At 35.0% G+C, this 21,098-nt stretch overlaps 1 protein-coding gene across 1 annotated transcript; it reads left to right on the top strand.

Moving 5' to 3' along the window:
- The first annotated feature begins 203 nt into the window (after window positions 1–203).
- Window positions 204–20,024, top strand: LOC123322847 (indole-3-acetaldehyde oxidase-like). The gene is made up of 20 exons (XM_044910895.1): window positions 204–379; window positions 807–917; window positions 969–1,129; window positions 3,518–4,022; window positions 4,131–4,354; window positions 5,736–5,838; window positions 6,055–6,182; window positions 6,297–6,584; window positions 6,693–6,861; window positions 6,921–7,039; window positions 7,100–7,406; window positions 7,474–7,657; window positions 11,564–11,946; window positions 15,455–15,642; window positions 15,800–15,958; window positions 16,013–16,141; window positions 18,658–18,788; window positions 19,054–19,403; window positions 19,546–19,659; window positions 19,732–20,024. The coding sequence occupies exons 2-20, from the start codon at window positions 818–820 to the stop codon at window positions 19,797–19,799; spliced, it is 3,810 nt and encodes a 1,269-aa protein (XP_044766830.1). The 5' UTR covers window positions 204–379; window positions 807–817; the 3' UTR covers window positions 19,800–20,024.
- Window positions 20,025–21,098: the final 1,074 nt, after the last annotated feature.

The following is a 21,098-nucleotide window of genomic DNA, read 5'->3' as shown; positions in this document are numbered from 1 at the left end:
TATTAACTGCTAATGATCTTGATTGTTGATTGTCGAGGCCAATTCAAAAATTCCATTTACTCGAAGTAAAATACTTTGGAAATATTTCAAAAGGAAAAAAACATTCTTTTAAAATTTCGAGAGTTAATCAAGTTAATCAGTTTGTGGGGTATTAGAGACGGTCCTGTTACGTATTTATTTCTATATTGAAATCTTAATGTGTTTTAAAAAACGTGACAATCTCGGAAGACGAATTCATGGCACTGAATCTTGTTATGTAAATTACTATTTTTTAATTTATGTGCAGAACAAACTGGTTTCACTTCAAGTCCTTGTGAATTTGTTAATTCAAGTAATCTTTATTTGTTGAAATATCGATAGTGAAATTGAACGTACGAAGGTGAGTTCATTTTCCAAAAAAAGTTCTATATGAAAATAAAATAAACGAATAACTTCTAGAAGTGCTGTAAATTTATATGCTTCGTTCAAATTAAAGATTCCTATAACTAAGTTAAATGAAAAAATACGTAACATAATTACCAGAATAACAGATCATTTTTACATCCAACAGAATTTGGTAATCTTTATCGATATTTTTCTAATATCGACCTTTTTATCGATATATTTCTTCATATTTACATCTCCTGAATTAATTGAAGCCAGAAAATTGGACTACTTTTTCAATTATAGCTTCAGACTATTGAAATCCAGACATATAAAATATGGAAGGATTTACTCTAAGTATAAATCGGCAGTTCTTCCTATGCTCTATTTTACTTTGTATTGGATTATAATTTGTAATTAGGGATATTCTTTCTGTCCATAAGCGAAATCTGAAATGTTGAGCTGGTTTTCAAGTGGCAATAATGCGGAAAATAATGTCGAAATCGAGAGCAAAACATCTATTCAATTCACGATACAAGGAGAGCTACACACAGGTAATTTGTAAGAAAGACAATGACACGATAACTTCAGCAAAAAAATTGTAGTCAATTCCTTGGATGTCGTGCCGAAAACTACCCTGAATGATTATCTACGACAAAAAATGTTTCTCATGGGCACAAAACGGATGTGTAATGAAGGTGGCTGTGGAGCATGCGTAGTAGTTGTAAAGAAGCCCGGAAATGATAAATATATAGCAGTAAATTCGGTAAGTACCATATTATCACGAAGAGGCAGGATTTTTTCCATCAAACTTGGCGAAACTTCGATATGATATACTTTAGTTGATTATGACTCACCCACCAATAGTTCCTCACTTTCTTTCAAGAATTCTATTTTGTTAATTATTCAGCAAAATCTTGTTTTATATTACGAAGATATATTGAAAAATTTTTAGCCTACTATAGAACCAAACAGAATTTCAATGTCAAAATATATTGTTCTAGTAATTCCAACCCTAACGGCCGGTTTCATAATGAACCCTAAAGTCCCTTTAATTATAAAGGTTTCTTTAACCCTACTAACGGCCGGTTTCATAATCAAACCTAAAGCCGCTTTAACTTTAAAGCTTCCTTTAACCCTACTAAAAATGACATTAAAGGAAGCTTTAAGCTTAAAGTGACTTTAAATTTGATTATGAAACTGGACGTAAGTCAGAAATTTTCTGCATGGCAACATGAGATTTGTGTGCAGGGGCGTTGTCCTGCAAAAATAAAACACCTTTGGATAGCTCTCCGCGTCTTTTCTCTTTAATTTTTTCCCGTAGAGTGGCCAGTAATGTCGAATACTATTCTCTGGTTTTACCCTCATCCAAAAAATCAATCATGATTACTCCATGGCAATCCCAAAAAACTGAAGCAAGAGCTTTTCCAGCAGATTTTTGCACACGAAACTTCTTAGGTCTTAGAGAACCAGAGTGTCGAACCAGTGTTGCTTTGATTCTGGATCGTAAAAATGTGCCCAAGTCTCATCCATAGTAACAATTCGGCTTAAGAAGTCTACATCGTTTTCAAGTCGAGCACAGAGCGAACGCGATGCTTCTACCTATGGAGAGTAGAGAGAAGGAGAACGATCGCTGCTTTGAGACCATAGATTTTTTGTCCCCTAAAATATGTAACAATATGGTAGTTCATGTTTTTGCCAACATACTCTTTACTTCTACCCTCGCACGCTTTTGGTCAACATTCAAACATTTGGGGATCCATTTCGCAGCAATTTTTCTCATGTCCAAATTGACGTGAAATATATGATGAACGAGTTCGTATGAAATATTCAGTGCTTCAGATATCTGTTTAAGCCCAATTCGACGGTCTGAAATAATCATGTCATGAACTACATCGTTATTTTCGGGGACTGACACAGAAACTGGCATTCCCGATCGGCCATCATCTTCAATGAAAAATTTACCTCTTTTGAAGCTTGCAGTCCAATTTTTCACGGTCTCATACGAAGGACATTGGTCACCAAGGGTATTAAGCATATCTTCGTAAATCTGCTTACCTCTTAACCCTTTTAAATACAGGTACTTGATGATGGCTCGATACTCCAATTTTTCGATTTTCACAATTTCGGTGAACATCTTCTTTCTTTTAATTTATTGTGTAACTCTGGTGTACTTTTTTGACCTTTGACTTTACACTGACACTTCTAATGAATTATTGTTCGTTGCTAAGGCAACGCATTTTTTTATGCATAGAACTGGTCTTGGCTCACTATACAGGGTCTCCCAAAACTAGTGAATCAAACGTCACACCACGATAGAGTAGACCAAATATTATCGAATGACACCAACATTAGTTCAACGAAAGTGTACCGTTTCCAAGATAATCAGAATTTTATTAAAATACCTAAAGTTGCCGATTTTCGAACTATTCTTCTTAATCACAGGGCCAGTTTGTGAAAAAGGATATCGATTTTAAATTATATTGAACTAAGATTATTGTTTTATCTCCCCTAAATGAAATTAACCTAAGTAAATGTAAATTGAGACAATTTTTTTTTCTATATGATTTTTATTACTCAGAATAAACCCCCTCTATACGGGTGATAATATGGGAGAAAAACGCTTAATCACAAATTGGCCCTGTGAGTGAAACAATAGTTCGAAAATCGGCAACTTTAGGTTAGGTTTTTTCAGAAACGGTACATTTTCGCTCAACTAATTTGTGTAATTGGTGTCATTCAATAGTATTTGATCTACTCTATCGTGGTGTGACGTTTGATTCACTAGTTTTGGGACATCCTGTATATCAATACATCCTCGTATGTTGTTCTTGAAATGTATTGCGAACGTGATAATTTCTAAAATTTTGTTCATTTATCCATATAAGCCCAATAAATTTTCATTAGGTATACCTACCACGTCCAAATAGGAACATTCATTGGTTATCTTTATTGCACGTTTCGGACCTCCACCAGAAATGGGTCGTATTCTTGAATACAACAGCAGATTCTTCAACCTCCTTGTACCTCTCGATTTGTTCCACTCAATTTTTATTACAAAGTGAACATACTCAATTTTCTTTCTGATCTCTTACCTCTCTGATTTCATTCCATTAAATTTTGATTGCTTCAAAATGAACCTACTCAATTTCAGTGCTTGATTTCCATATTAACATGCCATGAGTGGAAAATCGAAACAATAGAAGGCATTGGAGGTCCCCTGACTAAATACAATCCGATCCAGTTAGCCCTGGCCAATTTCAACGGCACTCAGTGTGGATTCTGCTCATCGGGCATGGTCATGAACATGTACGCCTTATCGAAAAATGGGAAACCAAGCATGAAAGAAGTCGAGAATTCGTTCGGTGGAAATATATGCAGATGTACAGGCTACCGTCCCATTCTGTCAGCCTTCAAATCTTTGTGCAAGGACGCTTGTACCAATTTGATAGGGACGTATCCCGATATCGAAGATTTTTGTCTGGTCGATCCAGATATGTTGGGTAAAAGCAATATGAGTGGCTTTGGAAAGGGACAGTTTGAAATTAAGTATGGCACATCTACGTGGACAAAAGTTACGTCTTTGAATGGTCTCTTGGATGTTATCAAAAAATTAGGCGATAAAACCTACATGCTTGTAGCTGGAAATACTGGCAAAGGTAAGGCACAAGTAAAATTAAAAAAATGTGAGTAAAATAAAAAATTGAAAGAAATTGAAACATTGAGACCAAATAAAACTTAAATATTTCTTGTATTTTTTTCCTTAGGAGTGTACAAGCTGCCCACACCCTCCTTCTATATAGATGTGATCGATGTCAAAGAACTCACAAAATATGAACTTGATGAGGGGACCCTTAAAATAGGGGCGAATTGTTCCTTGTCTCATACTATGGATTTATTCAACCAGATATCGCAACTGAACAAGAGTTTTGCTTATTTGAAAACTATAGCAGATCACATGGATCTTATCGCACATGTACCAGTGAGAAATGTGAGTATTATACTAGTAGTTGGGGAGCCGACGATGCTAAATCGGAATTTACTCGAGCGTAGTGGATTTTGAAGATTAGATGGTAGAAAGAGAAAAAGGTTTTATTATGTATGTACTTTCAACGGTGGGGAAAGCGACTGCAGGTTTTCAATGATGTAAGAAAAATCTTCAGGTATATACATACTCGAAGGTGTCAGATTGAGATACTGTATATGCCCTACGTGTTTTCAATACTAAATACCTGTTAATCTGACAGTTTGCGTGGTTGGGCTGGCCCTTCGGAAGAGTTGAAATTTTTTTCAATAGACCGACAATTCTTACGTGATGCAAGCTCACAGCGATCTTTCGAAAATGCAAAACAAAATCGCTACTTGTAAATACTCGAGCGTGTCAGATTTTCATACAGGTGGTTAATCTCGGTGTTGCAGACGTGTTGACCTATTAATCTGACACTAATCAGGGGAGATTTTATTATCTAACAGTTGAAGATGATAACAAGGCATTTTTTCAAATATCTCCCTTCCTGTTCCTCTAATCGTTTCTGTATTCATTAGGAAAGTTGTAGATGATAAAATTCTATACAACTTTTGTCTGAAGCAATTTTACATCTTAACCGTTTTTGAGTTATAGAGGGCGATAAGAGCAAGGAGCTTAGCCACACTTACGAATGGCCAAGATCAATGTAGAAACTCAGTCTAATGTACATTCATCGCCATATATCTCAAAAACGTTCAAACGTAGAAAAAATTGCCTCGGGCAAAATTTGTAGAAAAAGTTATGCTCTACAACTTTCATAATGGGTGCGAAAACAATTTGAAGCTCTGGAGAGTGACCTTTATGGCCAATTTTTACTGTTGGGGCCCACTAAAACTGTCAGGTTATATTTTTTCTGTTATTCTTGAATCATAAGCTTAAAATAAAAAAATCCACCGATCTCGAGAATGCAAACTTGATGCTTTTTTTGGCGGTCGCCCACACATTTTCGTCACTCTTAAATTGTTAGATTAAGGGAATATATACCTACCTACTTTTCAACATGTTATTAACCATATATATCTTAATCTGACACGCTCGAGTATGTACAATGATCGTTTTTTTTTACCATTCTGACAGGCTGTCCTAGACCTTTCCCCCTATATAGGTCTAATTTTTGGTAGAGGTACTCTACAGGGTCCAATGTATCTCCTCTTATATTAATCTGACACGCTCGAGTAAATCCCGAATTTGTCTCTTGGGTTCCCCAACTATATATAGTTTGGGATCTAAAATATTTCATCGAATCAAACATAAAACCAGAAAAAACCACGTCCTTACTCCTTATTTGACCAGATTTCCCCCAATCGATTGATTGATAAACCATTAAATCTTTTTTCTTTTCCAGGTTGGTACATTAGCAGGAAATTTGATGCTGAAGCATTACCACCATGAATTTCCATCAGACGTATTTTTGTTGTTGGAAACATTCGCTGCTACGTTAGTTATAGGTAGGCAATAAAAAGCAGGGGCGGACTGGCTTTCTTAAACTTCACATATCAGCGATCATAAATTCAAGCTTGCATTGAATGACAAAGGCTACAGACTTTCCATGTAGGTTTCTCATTTTTATCTTCATCCAAATATTCTGTATTGTATTTATGCACGTCCGTCCCTGGAAAATTTAAATGAGAGTTCATACAACAATAATGGAATCGATCTTGCAGTTCAAACTGATGGAACCGAGATCCTTAAAACCCTGCCGGAATTTCTGCAACTTGATATGAAGAAAAAAGTCATCAAGACAATCCAGTTGAAGAGTTTGACAGATCACCACAAATATGAAACTTTCAAGGTAATGCCGTAGAATAATAGCTCAGAATATTCACGGAAAAGTCGAACAAGTTCGAAACACGTATAGTTTTTCATGCATGTTTTCTCAGTAGAAAATCTTCAAATAATTCCACAGATAATGCCTAGAGCTCAAAACGCCCACGCTATGGTCAACGCTGGATTCCTGTTTGAATTGGATTCAACTGACACGGTGAAAAGTAGCAGAATAGTTTTCGGGAACATAAATCCCAGTTTCATTCATGCAGAAAACACTGAACGATATCTCACTGGAAAAAAAATATTCGACAATAACACTTTACAAGGGGCTTTTAAAACTCTTTCAGAAGAGTTGAAACCAGAAGATAATCCACCAGAACCTGAACCCGAATTCAGAAAAAACCTTGCAATAGCTCTACTTTACAAGGTTTGTTACCAATTCACAAAGTATGGCTCGAAGCAATAGATACTACTGTTAGGTTATGTGTCTTCTTAGAGTCTTATCCTTTCCTTTAAACCTTCTTGAATGTTTTAGGGTGTACTCAAAATGGCACCTAAGAATAAGCTTAGTCCTAAAAATGCTACTGGTGGTGCTCTTCTCAAAAGACCAATATCTAGTGGAGTCCAAGAATATGAAACTAAGAAGTCTTTGTATCCCTTAACCAAGCCCATCCCAAAACTAGAGGCTCTTGCACAAACAACAGGTATTAAAAATAAATGATTTTATCGCAAATATATACATTTGAAAACTGAAATTTTCAAGGTCAAGCGCAATATATTGATGATATACCAGACCTGCCGCACCAGCTTTATGGGAAGTTCATCTTAGCTGATGCAGCACCTAATTCCAAGATAGTTAAAATTGACGCAACAAAAGCTTTGGTAGGTCCGTAAATTTTTTTTGTGTAAAGTTTCATAACAGGAATTTTGTCGGATTTCAAGGCTATGAAAGGGGTGGTTAGATTGTTTACCAAAGATGATATACCCGGTGAGAATAATTTCTTTCCTAAGGAGTTGGGATTTGAAATCGTTGAAAAATTATTCTGTGACAAAATTGTTGAGTTCAATCAGCAGCCGCTGGGGCTGCTTGTAGCGTCTGATAAAGATGTTCTAGATGATGCAGCTGGTTTGGTAGAGGTAGAATATACCCCTCCAAAGGAATCACCTTTGCTCTCTGTAAGAGAAATATTAGCAGCTAAAGCCTCAGATAGACTGATTAAGGAGAAGGTACAAAAACCAGTGAAAAAAGGTGAGTACTTATAAAGTAGTGAAATATTGTCATGTGATTGTTCTTATATGTGCCATTCGATTTACAGGAACGGACGTCAAGCATAAGCTGAAAGGTAGCTTTGATATGAAGGGTCAATATCATTTCCATATGGAGTTACAGTGCTGTCTTGCTGTTCCTTCCGAAGATGGTTTAGAAGTGTATCCATCCACCCAATGGATGGATGCTACTCAAATAGGCATAGCCAAAGTGCTTAATGTACCTCATAACAAGTAAGTGCCTATTTTCATAAAATGCATCAAACATCAAACCATAGTCCATACTGCAACCCATAAAGGATGAGTCTTTGACTCGTACAAATATTTTAACAGTAGATTCTTGGGATCGAAAGAAACATTTTATTCCTTTACCATATTTTCCGAATCAGCTCGGTTTAAAAAATACAGGCTGTTGAAAAACCATAAAAAATGTTATTTTTAGTTACATCTCACAAACGGATTTATCGAATGAAATGAATTTCAGAATGTAGTTTTTCATTTATTTGATGAATCTTTTTCGAACACAAGATATCACCGACCTCTTCCAGTTTTTTCATTATGACCATTACGGACCATAGAAATATCAAAAATACAAAGGACCCACATCTTGAAACTGAGTTGAACGTTTTGTAAAATAAAAGTATTTTTCATATTTTCTCGTATAATGTGCCGTTTTCGAGTAATTTTCTATTCAAAAATAAAAACTTCCTGTGGAATTCGAAAAATTGGGTATATATATATATATTCTTTTGAAAAAGAGTGTTACAAACTTTTACAATCTGAAAATAACAATGAAGCGGGTGTAAAGAAATGGAACAAGAGACAGATCCTAAAAACCTGTTTCTCGTTCCAGATCTCAGTGTAAGCAGAGGAAAAATGTCAACGGGGTACCATACATATCTTCGTATGATACATGAAAAAAACAGAGATAAAAACCTCAGAAAAAACTCTCTGTTTGCCCGTATAAGTGTAATGATGATGTATTTGTGTAAAGAATAAGCTGAAAATAATTGAAATTGAAGGACATCTTCTTCATATGACCGAATGCAACTCTTTTTAAAAGATCCAGGGATGTGTAGTGTCACAGATTCAGCTAGTTATTCTGAAGGTAATTTTGTTTTCCAGGGGAGGCACCGCTCATTTTGAAGACTTAAAATGGCTATCTTTTTATCAGGGCTGAATCGGAAAAAATGGTATGGGAAAAAAGTGTTTCTTTTTCTTTGACCTCAAGAATCTATTGTTGAAATATTTGTACGAATCGAAGACTGACCCTGCGTAATAAATATGCATAAAGGAAACAAAAAGCGATTTCGTTTCTGTATAAGTATAGAGAGATGAGATGAGATGAGATTGAATAGCAGCACTCAGCACTGTAACCGAAAGAGCTAGGGGCGTTTTTCAAAAGATGGGTAATGGCCAAAACCGTATTCCTCTATCTTATTTTGTTTTCAAGTTATATAAGTGTAAGTGAAAACTCATTTTTCGGCTCTTTGAATTGGTGCCTCTATTTCGTAAAGTTTCACTGATATCATGTAATACAAATGTAACATTCTGCAGACAGCGGTTATTCAACTAAAACAGCAACTTTAGATTTTGTTCAGACTGTGTACACCTCACTGGATGAAGGATATGTTGTTGCTGGCATTTTCTTCGACTTATCGCGTGCTTTTGATACTATTGCTCCTAGTTTCATTGAGAGTAAGCTCTATAACATGGGTTTCCGGGGTGTATTTCTGAGATGGCTGGTTGACTATACCTCTAAGCGGAAAATATCAGTTAGAGTTAACAATGTACACTCGTCCCAATTCGAATTAGAACTCGGAGTTCCACAGGGCTCTGTCCTAGGACCATTAATATTTATACTGTTCATAAATGATTTGCCCCATTATGTTAGGACAGATAAAATTATTATTTTCGTAGACGACACATCTTTTGTTGTGAGAACAAAGAGTGTGGGTGAGCTTGTTGGTCTCTGTGAGAATCTGGTTAAAAAGTTCAAGTCCTGGTGTCATGCAAACAGACTTATCTTAAATGTTGATAAAACTTAATCAATAAAATTTGAATTGAGGCTGAGCATTACTTTAACCCTTAATTGTGATTCATATGTTCTTGTGTCTAAGGAGACAACAAAATTCTTGGGCCTTGTGGTTGATAGTGGACTACGATGGACTGGTCATGTTGAATATCTTAGCAAAAAAATCTCTGCTGCCTATTATGCTATCAGTAGACTTAAGAGCTCGCTTCCACTCGGTGCTTTGATATCAGTCTACTACAGTCTGGTTTATAGTCATTTGTCATATAATGTTGAAATCTGGGGTGCTACTTCCGAGTTGCACAGACTATTTATAGCACAAAAACGTATAATGCGAATGATGTTCGGCTTAATGAACAGAACGTCTTGTAAACCATGGTTCATAAAGTATGAATTATTGACAGTTCCATGTATATATATTTACAAAATTTCTCTCTATGCTAGAGAAAATGAACAGAAATTTGCCAGCCTATCTTGTTTTCATAATTATGCTACAAGAAACACGCATGTTTTTTCTTTTCCTGGCCATAAAACAAGCAAATTTGAGAAGTCGCCCATATATCAATGTATAAAATTGTACAATAAATTGCCGAATGACATAAGATCTCTGAATAAATCTAAATTTCGTAATGTATTGAAAACTGTACTGCAAAAGAAATGTTTTTACAGTGTTGAAGAATATCTTAATGATATTCTTTAGAATAAGTTTTTTTCCCTTCTTCTTTACTCATTGTGTGTATGTGTGTATTTTGGTATAACTGACATGTCCTAGACATGTCTATCAGGATAAATAAATTATTCTATTCTATCTATGTAGAGTTCCAGAATTACATCTCGGAGGAAAGAGAGCGAGCAGACTTTGCTCTGATTCGTAGATAGACGTAGATCTGCGCTCTGATTGGACGGTATGACGTAACAGATTAAAAAGATGCGATTCTGGAACGAGCCACTAGATTGCCGTAGAGGAATCAAAGATTTTTATGTTCGACTGAATCATAAACACTTTATTTATGAATTCGTTTAGTGTCCATAATTGACTACTTTATTGGACACCACTTTATTGGACTCAACTGTCCTTATCATTCTGTCAAGTAAATATAAAAGATGCAAACAACACTTTATTCAAGGAAGAAGAATTGAACTTCGACCTAAAAACAAAGTTATGAATTACTATTCTGAGAATTAGTGTGGTAGTGAATATTAAAAACACATTCTTTGTTATTGTAAAAATGCATGCCTGAGAATGTTGAGCTCGAAGTGGAAGCACAGTTTTCGATCTGCAATACTCTTGATGCTAGGCATCAGCTACTTCCTGGCCCAATATTCTGGTGGCAACACTTATTTTAGTACTTTCCAATTCATCTATGTAGTCCATAGCGAAGAACTTTTCTGAACTTTCAATTCACTATTGAAGTGAGCGAGAATACTGTCTTCTGTGGATTTTACAATTTTCTTCGTTTTACACCACTTGTTATAGGCCAAATACATATTTGCATAAGCACTTCTAGATTTAGTGGGTAAGAGAGATACTTTGGCCCTTACGGCTAAATTTTCTATGCTTTCTTCTCCAGCACTATCCACTTTTTGGATTATTATGACGTTTGTCATAAAATTAAGGAAGTAAACAACTGTGTTTACTTAGGTTGCTAAGGTCGCTGGTTACTAAGGTAAGAAAATCAAAAGCACACAATGTTTTTCAGTAATAAGCCATTTCAGAAAATAAAATTTCTGCATTGCAGTCGAACATAAAGCCTTGTATGCAACTCGTACATAATGAGGCTTTATGGACTTGCCCAAGTTATTGGCCTCGCTCGCTTTGCTCGCTCTGCCATAAACTTTTGGACTCGTCCATAAAGACCTAATTTATGTACTTGTTACATAAATAGCTATTGTACTTGTGTAAAATCAAACATAAGCTCCTCCACATGATACAGCAATACAATAGGCAAAAACTAAGTTTTCTCTGCAATATCCACTTACATTTTTGAACTGTTGTAGTAGGTACTTCACAAAAAAATTTGCGATACACAAAATATTCAATGGAATGAACCGTTATACAAGTAAAACCAATTCAGATTATGATAAATGGGTATATCGTCATCTTTCAGAATCCGCATCAACGTAAGAAGGCTAGGTGGTGGCTTTGGAGCGAAGATATCCAGAAATAACATCATTTCATGTGCAGCAGGTCTAGCAGCTTGGTTGCTGAAAAAACCTGTTCGAATATCATTGTCCCTGAAGGAAAACATGGGATTCATAGGGAAAAGATTCCCGTTTTCCGTGGACTACGAGGTTGGTGTGAACGATGGCGGGGTCATACAGTACCTTAATTGCGAAATGTATGGTGATCATGGCATCGGAGGAAATGAACAGATAGTTTCGGATTACATCTTCAGCACGATGAATGGAAATTATAACAACGAAAGCTTTGATCTGGTTTATTACAGGGCTAAGACCGATTGTCCTGCTTACACTTGGGCAAGAGCACCAGGTTTGTATTTTTAATGACATTTTCTCAAGTATTATCCTAGATCCTTGATTCATTTTTGCATGGGATGTTATGGATATAGGGAAGTAGCTTCCAAAGAAAATCCCAATGTCTTAAACAAGTTCATTTACCAGACTGAACACAGCATTGTCATAGGGTTCCTGCTATAATCCTACATTTTTCAACCCGAGTCCTTTTTTACCTTATTTGATGAGGGAAATATCCTGTAAGGATGGGCACACCATTGTCACAATTTTGCAGACGTTGTAATACTTTGTTTGAGGTGACAAATTCTATTTCTGTTGGAATTGAAAGCGTATTGAATTACCAATACATGCATTTTATATCCCTTTTTCTACTCCAGTAGAGTCCCAGCAAACACTGCAATCTAGTCACTGTACAAGAACTGCACATCGCCGCTGCATTTGAATGCAGCGATGGTAATGCAGTAACTGCACTGAAACGGACCGTATATGTCCCGCTGAACCGTACAGTTACAGTACAGTACAAACTACATTTAATATACAGCCTGAGTACATCGTTGCTGCACTTCAAATACAGCGATGGTAGCGATGGTATTGTAATCACTGTACAGCAAGCTACACTTCAAATGCAGCCGTCATGTGCAAAAACTGTACAGCAAGCTCCACTTCAAATGCAGCAGTCACCTGCAAAAACTGTACAGGGTGAGCATGGGATGTTTTATCACTACAGCTTTTAAACCAGAGGAGATAAGACAAAATATGATACACCATTCTCGTTCTCTTTTTCTGAGAAACTATCAACAGTAGTAGTCATTTTTGGCCACCTTCTTTTGTTTTCGAGTTATAAGCGAAAATTGGAAAAATGGCGATTTCGAAATAAATTTATATCTCCGCTAATACTGATGATAGAGATTTTTGGCTACCTTCTTTTGTTTTCGAGTTATAAGCGAAAATTGGAAAAATGGCGATTTCGAAATAAATTTATATCTCCGCTAATACTGATGATAGAGCTCTGAAATGAAAACATTATACAGGCACCTTTTTAAGTAGAATCCAGTGGCGTGCTTGCCTTTTTATCAGGATTTTTAATTACGAAGCTATGACCCAAAGTTATGTTTTTTTGAATGGAACACTAGATTTCTGTGCAATTTTTTGAAAGCTTAATTTTTACTGATTTCAAAAATATCAGTGGCGGCTCGAGCATATTTATCGTGGGTCGGCAGATATATATATATATATTTTTTTTTTTCAAATATTTCTATACCTATGTATTATGCAGGTTTCCACATCACCATGGGGTACTGCACTGGGTGCGTTAGTTTTTCGTAGTGGAGTTTCGCCAAAATTTTTATTTTAGTTTCTGTTTCAATAATCTCTGAAGATTATCCGGAAAATGAAAAATGATTGAGAAATAACTATTTTAGCTCTGCATACCACTTGAAAAATAAACATAATTTCGGAACAAATATGAAAATAAGAACCATAAAATAAAATTGGAAAAACAAACAAAAGTGCATTCTAACGAAATTGAGAATTGCGAGAAATTAACATCACCTCGAGCGCAAACGATAGAATCGAGATATCCCGAACGATCATTCTTCGAGTTACCGAAGAGAGGCATTCTAGGGTCGGCAGGGTCGCTGCCTGCCGGACCTATATGTCCTACACCGCGCGAAGTATTGAGCCCACAATATCAACTTTCATCATAGTTTTGGTCTTTATTCTTTGAAAAGGTCTTAAAAAATTGTCGGAATTTCATTAATATTATATATTCAGCACTCACGTTTATAAAAATTAACAAATACATTAAAAATTCGTTTTAAATAACAGCGATCTCTTGTAATTTGTTATGTGAAACTGAAACTATCGGATATTGGCGGAAAAAACATTAAATAAGAGGCTTATCGAATTTTAATTGTTATCCAAATGAAATTCCAACAAAAATTATTCAAGTTTGAAGCAATTTGACTCATTGATATTAGCGCTTCTTCGATATGTTTACAATCTAGATCCGGCATGCCGTACTAGAATGAACAGAACGAACGGTCGGCACTCGGTCGCTAGAGAAGGCATCTGCGGCGCTGTCTTCATAGCTCGATTGGAGATGAGCGTATTTTGTCTACGGACTGAGTAGGATTTACATTGAAACAGCGTATTTCAAAGAGTTCCATATTCCATTGATATCAGATATCATATACCTAATATTTTTATAAAATTTATTGAGAGCTATGTAATGTTTGGAGAATTTCTAATACATTATTATTTTACACAAGTGAGAATTCACATTTTTGCTGCTCGCGAAATTTTGGGTCGGCACTGCCGACCCTGCCGTCCCTGACGGGCCGCCACTGAAAAATATATAACATCATATGATTTGTATCAATATAAATAATAGAAAATGGTCAAGGACCTTTTTTCTCAATATCTCTATGGTTTAAACTTTTGACGTGCACAGAAAAATAGAGCTTCCTGTAACAAGAGCAGTCTCCTTCCGGCAATGTCACTCTTTCTATGCTTTTTACCAATTTTCACAAAATTTTAATCTTAGAGAAATTGAGTAAGAAGCATAGAAATGAAAGGACTAATAGAAGGAGACTGTGGTAATCATAAGATGCTACATTTTTCTATTCTCATCAAAAGTAGAAATAGAAATATTGAGAAAAAAGGTACGGCGAATTGCACTTTGAATGCAACAGTTACTGTGCAAAACTGTACAGCACACTGTGTTTTGAATCCATTAGTCACTATGCAAAAACTGTACAACAAGCTGCACTTTAAATGCAGCGGTCACTGTGCAAAAACTGTACTGCAAGCTGCACTTTAAATGCAGCAGTCACTGTGCAAGAACTGAACAGCAAGCTGCACTTTGTATGCAACAGTCATTTGTACAGTACCTAACTATATCGAAACTTACAATTACGAACCCATATTCTGTTTCTACAGGAGTTCTCCTATACGTATATACAGAATATCGATTCTACAAATCAGAAATTTTCAATTTCAATTAATATAACCCAACTGTAACGGGACTGCATATCAAAAACTGCATTTTCAAAATGCAGAATTATAAATACAGACACTGTGAAGTCGGTGTAAAACAAAAACTGCATATTCGAAATGCAGAATTATCAATACAGAAACTGTGCAGTAACTCTATACCAAATACATACTGCATTTTTGAAATGCAGTATTTTCAATACATAAACTGTGCAGTTTCAATTGCAAGTTGCAATGACAAGAAGTTCTGATGAAAATCTACACTACATATACATATGGTTCTGTAAGATTTTTATTAAATGGATGTAAGTGAAAATGCTGAAATGCCAAACATTTAAACAAAATTGGTTGATCACCATCAAAAATGGACATTTTTAATATTTCCAAAACGAACAACAAAATTGGTTGTTCACCATCAAAAATTGACATTTTTAATATTTCTCTATTTTCTATATACAAATTGATATTGTCCTTAGTTATCAGCTGCTAGATTCACTCTGGATTTAATGAGTTCCTATTTCGTTTTGTAGGCTCTTCAGATGGAATAGCATTTATGGAATCACTTATGGAGCATATCTCACACGTGACGAAAATAGATCCTCTAGACGTGAGAATCAATAATATTTCAACGAGAAAAGAGCTTTTCGATTACTTAGGTGATTTGAAAGAATGGGCCGATATTGATGAAAGAAAAGTGGCAATAGAAGCATTCAATGAGGTAAAAAAATGTTGTAACAATGTTGATACCTACATACTTAACAATCGTTCTGTGATACGGATATTACTGAAATGAAAATCTAGCAGATTCTAATAATAAATTAATCAGTACTTGTCTGATATTCAAAATTTTCACAATTTCCCTCGATTTCATACAGAAAAATCGCTGGAAGAAGAAGGGAATCTCAGTTGTTCCAATGGCATGGCCTTTCGAACAAGCTGGACCAATAATGGCTACAGTTTCTATTTACCATGTAGATGGTAGCGTATCGATCAGCCATGGTGGGATTGAAATTGGGCAAGGTATAAATACGAAGGTGAGTATAAATGAAAAGAAAATTTCAACAAAAACCTGAACTTTAATTTTCCAGGCCGCCCAAGTTTGCGCCTACAAATTCAACATACCACTAGAAAAAGTGAACATTATTCCAAGTAATAATATGGTTTCTGCTAACAGCTTTATCACTGGAGGGAGCTGGACTTCAGAAGCAGTGTGCTACGTGAGCTATCTTCTATTTTCCTGTCAATCATATATTTTTCCCCACATAACTATTATTATAAGAACAAGAATATAGGAAAGGTTTTCATAAGTTTCTGAGATATTTCGAAGGATCAAAAGAGAAGCAAATTATTTTTATCCATCCTCATTAAAATTTGAGGAATTAATGATTTATACATCCATTTAAATCAATAAATGCACTTTCAATGTTCTTTTGAATACCGTATCCAGACGTATATTCTGAATATTTACACTGCTCAACAAATGATAGGGATCATGACCTTCCATAAATTTATATTAGTTTCAAGATGTTGATTTTGTGCTTCGTATAAAAAGTTTGTAATTGAAGCTATGAGAAATTCATGGTTTGAATAACAGAGGAAAAAATTAAATGAAGAGAAAATTGAAAGTCTCGGTAAAGTTAGTGCTCCAGTTGCAAAGATTATAGAGTTAGGTTAACCTCTTTCCTCTTTGCTCCTGTTGGTGGTTAATCGGTTGCTCTAGTTTAGAATATGTACCACATAAGGTTCACTTAAAAATTCGTCAAGACCAAACGATTGCACCAAGGTCGATGAAATTTCGAGATTTAGTACTAGAAGCCTTGATTTTCCAGAATATGATCACATTAAGCTCTATCAGATTAATAAAAGGGGAGATACCTTGAGCCCTGTAGAGTACCTCTACCAAAAATTAGACCTATACCTATATAGAGAGCTAGGAGAGCCTATCAGAATAGTGAAAAAAAGAAGAGTATATATTCTGATAATTTGAGCATGATGAAAATGTGTGGGAGGGCGCCAAACTTGCAAAAAAACGTCACCTGTATATTCTCGAACTGCTGATTCAAGAATAATGGCAAAAAATATAATCTGACAGTTTGATCAAGCCGAAACAATAAAAATTGGACATAAAGGCCACAAAAATCTTTTTTTTTAATTATCTTCCCTCCTGGGCAACAAATTGTTTTCACATCCATTATAAAAGTTGTAGAGCATAACATTTTCTACAAATTTTGTCCGAAGCAATTTTCTTTACGTTTGAATGTTTTTGAGATATATGGCGATGAATGTACAGGGTGGGCAAATTTCGATGTTTTAGCACTACAGTTTTTAAACCAGAGGTGATACACAAAATCTGATACCCCATTCTCGTTCTCTTTTTCTGAGAAACTAACAATAGTAGTAGTCATTTTTGGCCACTTTCTTTTGTTTTCGAGTTATAAGCAAAAAGTGGAAACATGGCGATATCGAAATAAATTTATATCTCCGCTATAATATTGATGATAGAGCTCTGAAATTGAAACATTATACAGGCACTTTTTTACGAAGAATACAGTGGCGTGCTCGCCTTTTTAGCAGGATTTTTAATTACGAAGCTATGACCCAAAGTTATGTTTTTTTAAATGGGAACACTAGTTTTCTGTGCAATTTTTTGAAAGCTTAATTTTTACTGATTTCAAAAATATATAACATCATATGGTTTGTATCAATATTAATAATAGAAAATGGTCAAAAACCTTTTTTCTCAATATTTCTATGGTTTCAACTTTTGATGAGCATAGAAAAATATAGCATCGTATGATTACCAGTGTCTCTTTCTATAAGTCCTTTCAGTATTATGAAAATTTATGAAATATATCTTGATTCAAATTTTGTGAAAAATAGTAAAAAGCATAGAAAGAATGACATTGCTGGAAGGAAACTTCTTTTGTTATAGGAAACTCTATTTTTCTGTGCTCGTCAAAAGTTGAAACCATAGAAATATTGAGAAAAAGTGTTTTTGACCGTCTTCTATTATTTATATTGATACAAACCATATGATGTTATATATTTTTGAAATCAGTAAAAATTAAGCTTTCAAAAAATTGCACAGAAAACTAGTGTTCCCATTTAAAAAAACATAACTTTGGGTCATAGCTTCGTAATTAAAAATCCTGCTAAAAAGGCGAACACGCCACTGGATTCCACGCAAAAAAGTGCCTGTATAATGTTTCAATTTCAGAGCTCTATCATCAATATTAGCGGAGATATAAATTTATTTCGATATAGCCATTTTTCCACTTTTTGCTTATAACTCGAAAACAAAAGAAAGTGGCCAAAAATGACTACTACTATTGTTAGTTTCTCAGAAAAAGAGAACGAGAATGGGGTATCAGATTTTGTCTATCTCCTCTGGTTTGAAAGTTGTAGTGCTAAAACATCGAAATTTGCCCACCCTGTACATTAGACTTCTATATTGACCTTTTTCATGTGTGGCTAAGCTCCTCGCCCTCATCACCCTCTTGCTCGAAAACGGTTAGGGGTATGAAAAGCTATTTGGTGAATAATTCATTATGTTACCCTTCTAGCTTCGAATTTGGCTTATGGGACTATCGAAAAATCATCCCCAATCAATTTATTAGACTGATTCAGATTCGAAAAACAAAATTTTTAGGCATCCGAATAAAATCGATGTGTGAATTTTTGAACGAATAATTTGAATTGAAACCATATTGCCATTAAGATATTTTCATTCAAGGGTGTCATTCAAGCATGTGAAGAATTGTTAAGGCGTCTTAAGCCTTACAGAGAAGAGGACAGCGACCAGACCTGGGAGGCTTTGATAAACTCTGCCTTCGCTGATTATGTGCTGCTCACTGCAAATGCTCAGTAAGTAGATAAAAACGAAATAATTTTTTTTCCTTTCGAAGAGAGACCAGCTCGAATCACTATGGAGTATGAATCATATTCTGTGTAGCACCATTGAGTATTGAATACTCAAAGATAGCATGCTTGGTTAATGCAGTATGGTGTGATTTTTGTCCCAGCATTTCATTCAGTTTTGATCGCTAAAGCTTTATCTTACATTTGATGATCCACAACCTAGAATTATTCTATTCAATATGTATTTCATAATTTTTTTCCTCCCACGCAGATATTCGCCAAAAAGTCCATTCTTAGAAGCATACTATGTTTACGGCGCATGCGCAGCTGAAGTTGAATTGGATATCCTTACCGGGCAGCACCAAGTGACTAGAGTAGACTTAATAGAAGATACTGGTACTTCCTTGAGTCCATACGTTGACATTGGTCAAGTAGAAGGCGCTTTCATCATGGGATTAGGTTATTTCACATCCGAAAAACTCATATACGATGAGAAAGGGAAAATGTTGACGAACAACACGTGGACTTACAAACCTCCTGGGATGAGGGATATACCCATAGATTTCCGCGTCAAATTTCCAAAGAATAGACCTAACCCAGTTGGAGTACTACAGTCGAAAGGTAATTATTATCAAATGAAGGTGAATTCATTGACTTAAAAAAACTTTAATTATATCATCTTTACCAACTGATTCCTATCATTTTGTCAAGATAAATATTCATTGATTTTTTTTGGTACTGACTGTTTTTTTTGCACTTTAAGCTGTTGGCGAACCACCACTTTGCATGTCAGTATCAGTACCTATTGCAATAAGAAACGCTGTTGCTTCAGCAAGAAAAGATGCAGATCCATCCAAGCCAACATATTTCTTTTTTGGTAAGAATTCAATTTCTAAACAACCGAAATAAAATTTAATTCTCTATATCGTTTACACTCTTCACGTTTTAGATGGGCCAACCACTGTGGAAAACACTTTCATGAACTCCCTAAATGATTACAAACAATATGTACTATGAATATTCGAGAGATGAATTGAAGAGAATTTATTTGTTGAATGCCACAATAAGAGGAGGTTTAGGAAATTATTATAAGGAAATATTGTTATACCAATGTTGCCCTTTTTTCTTAGGTTTCTAGGAATTTGATTTCATGTTTATTGTTTCTAACCCAGAACTATACTTTTAAAATTTTTATATTTATTTTATTTGTACTAAAATGCTAAGTATAATGGTTTATTCTTCTGCTTGTTTTTTATTCATTTGATGAAACTGTTTCAATAATTATTTTTGAGCCGACACCCATATCCTACAATAAATTTTTTGCAGTATTTTGATTAATATAATTAGTATTCCTTCAGAAAAAGGAATATACTGAGGAAAGTCCTCAAAAGTTGTACATCAGAGTGTAATGCTCAATGCTCCACAAAAGTTGAGGAAGTTCAGAAATTTTGTGACTGTTTGAAAAATTTTTCAACAATTCTTCATATATGACACTCACTTATTCATTCTTTTGCCCATTTATTTTCATAGTTTCGGGTGAAAAATAATTTTTAGTATTTTTGGTGCAAAACCAAAACGAATAAAAATGCCTCTCCAAACTCATTCCAACCAAAGTAGCATATGATTTTGAGTTAGTGGAATCATTCTCAAATTTGGTCTAGAATGTAGATTAACATCTCGACTTCTTCGACGAACTGTTTCAGTCGAAATCAAAACAACAGAGGAATTCAAAAGACAAGTACTCAAAGGCTCCCTATGGGTCGATACAGTCAGAAACCGATCTTGTGCAGGAGTGTTAGATCTTGGGCGTCTACTTCTCGATCTTTCGATCACTGATCCAGTTTCTCGATATTGATGAACGAGCCTGGAAACTTTGAATAACTATAAATAATAAATAAAGAAATTAGCAATATCTCTCTGTTACGTCCTGCCTCCGTCACATCAATGGACTTATTGGCATAGTGCATCCGCACTGAGTTTACATCAAGGCATAATTGCAAATCAAATTTTAAAATTTTAAATCAAAATTGATTGTAATAACGTAAAACAATAAAGCAATACCTGATTCAAAATTCTTAGAAACGCAAACATCAAGAACTTCTCTGAAACTGAAAAAGTTTTTGAACGCGGAGCAACAGATATAAGTGAACATATGATTTCTCATTTGACATTGAAATTTTGTTTGGTTCTATAGTAGGCTAAGAATTTTTCAATATATCCTGGTATAGTATAATAGTATATCTATTTTGAATCTAAATTTAAAAAAGAGCATTACAATACAGAGTTTATTATGTTGAAAATAGTTAATTCCATAAA

The sequence above is a fragment of the Coccinella septempunctata genome, chromosome 1 (genome assembly GCF_907165205.1).
Source record: "Coccinella septempunctata chromosome 1, icCocSept1.1, whole genome shotgun sequence".
NCBI lineage: Eukaryota > Metazoa > Arthropoda > Insecta > Coleoptera > Coccinellidae > Coccinella > Coccinella septempunctata.
Note: the sequence above shows the minus strand (reverse complement) of the source record. Positions and strands in the feature narration are given on the sequence as shown.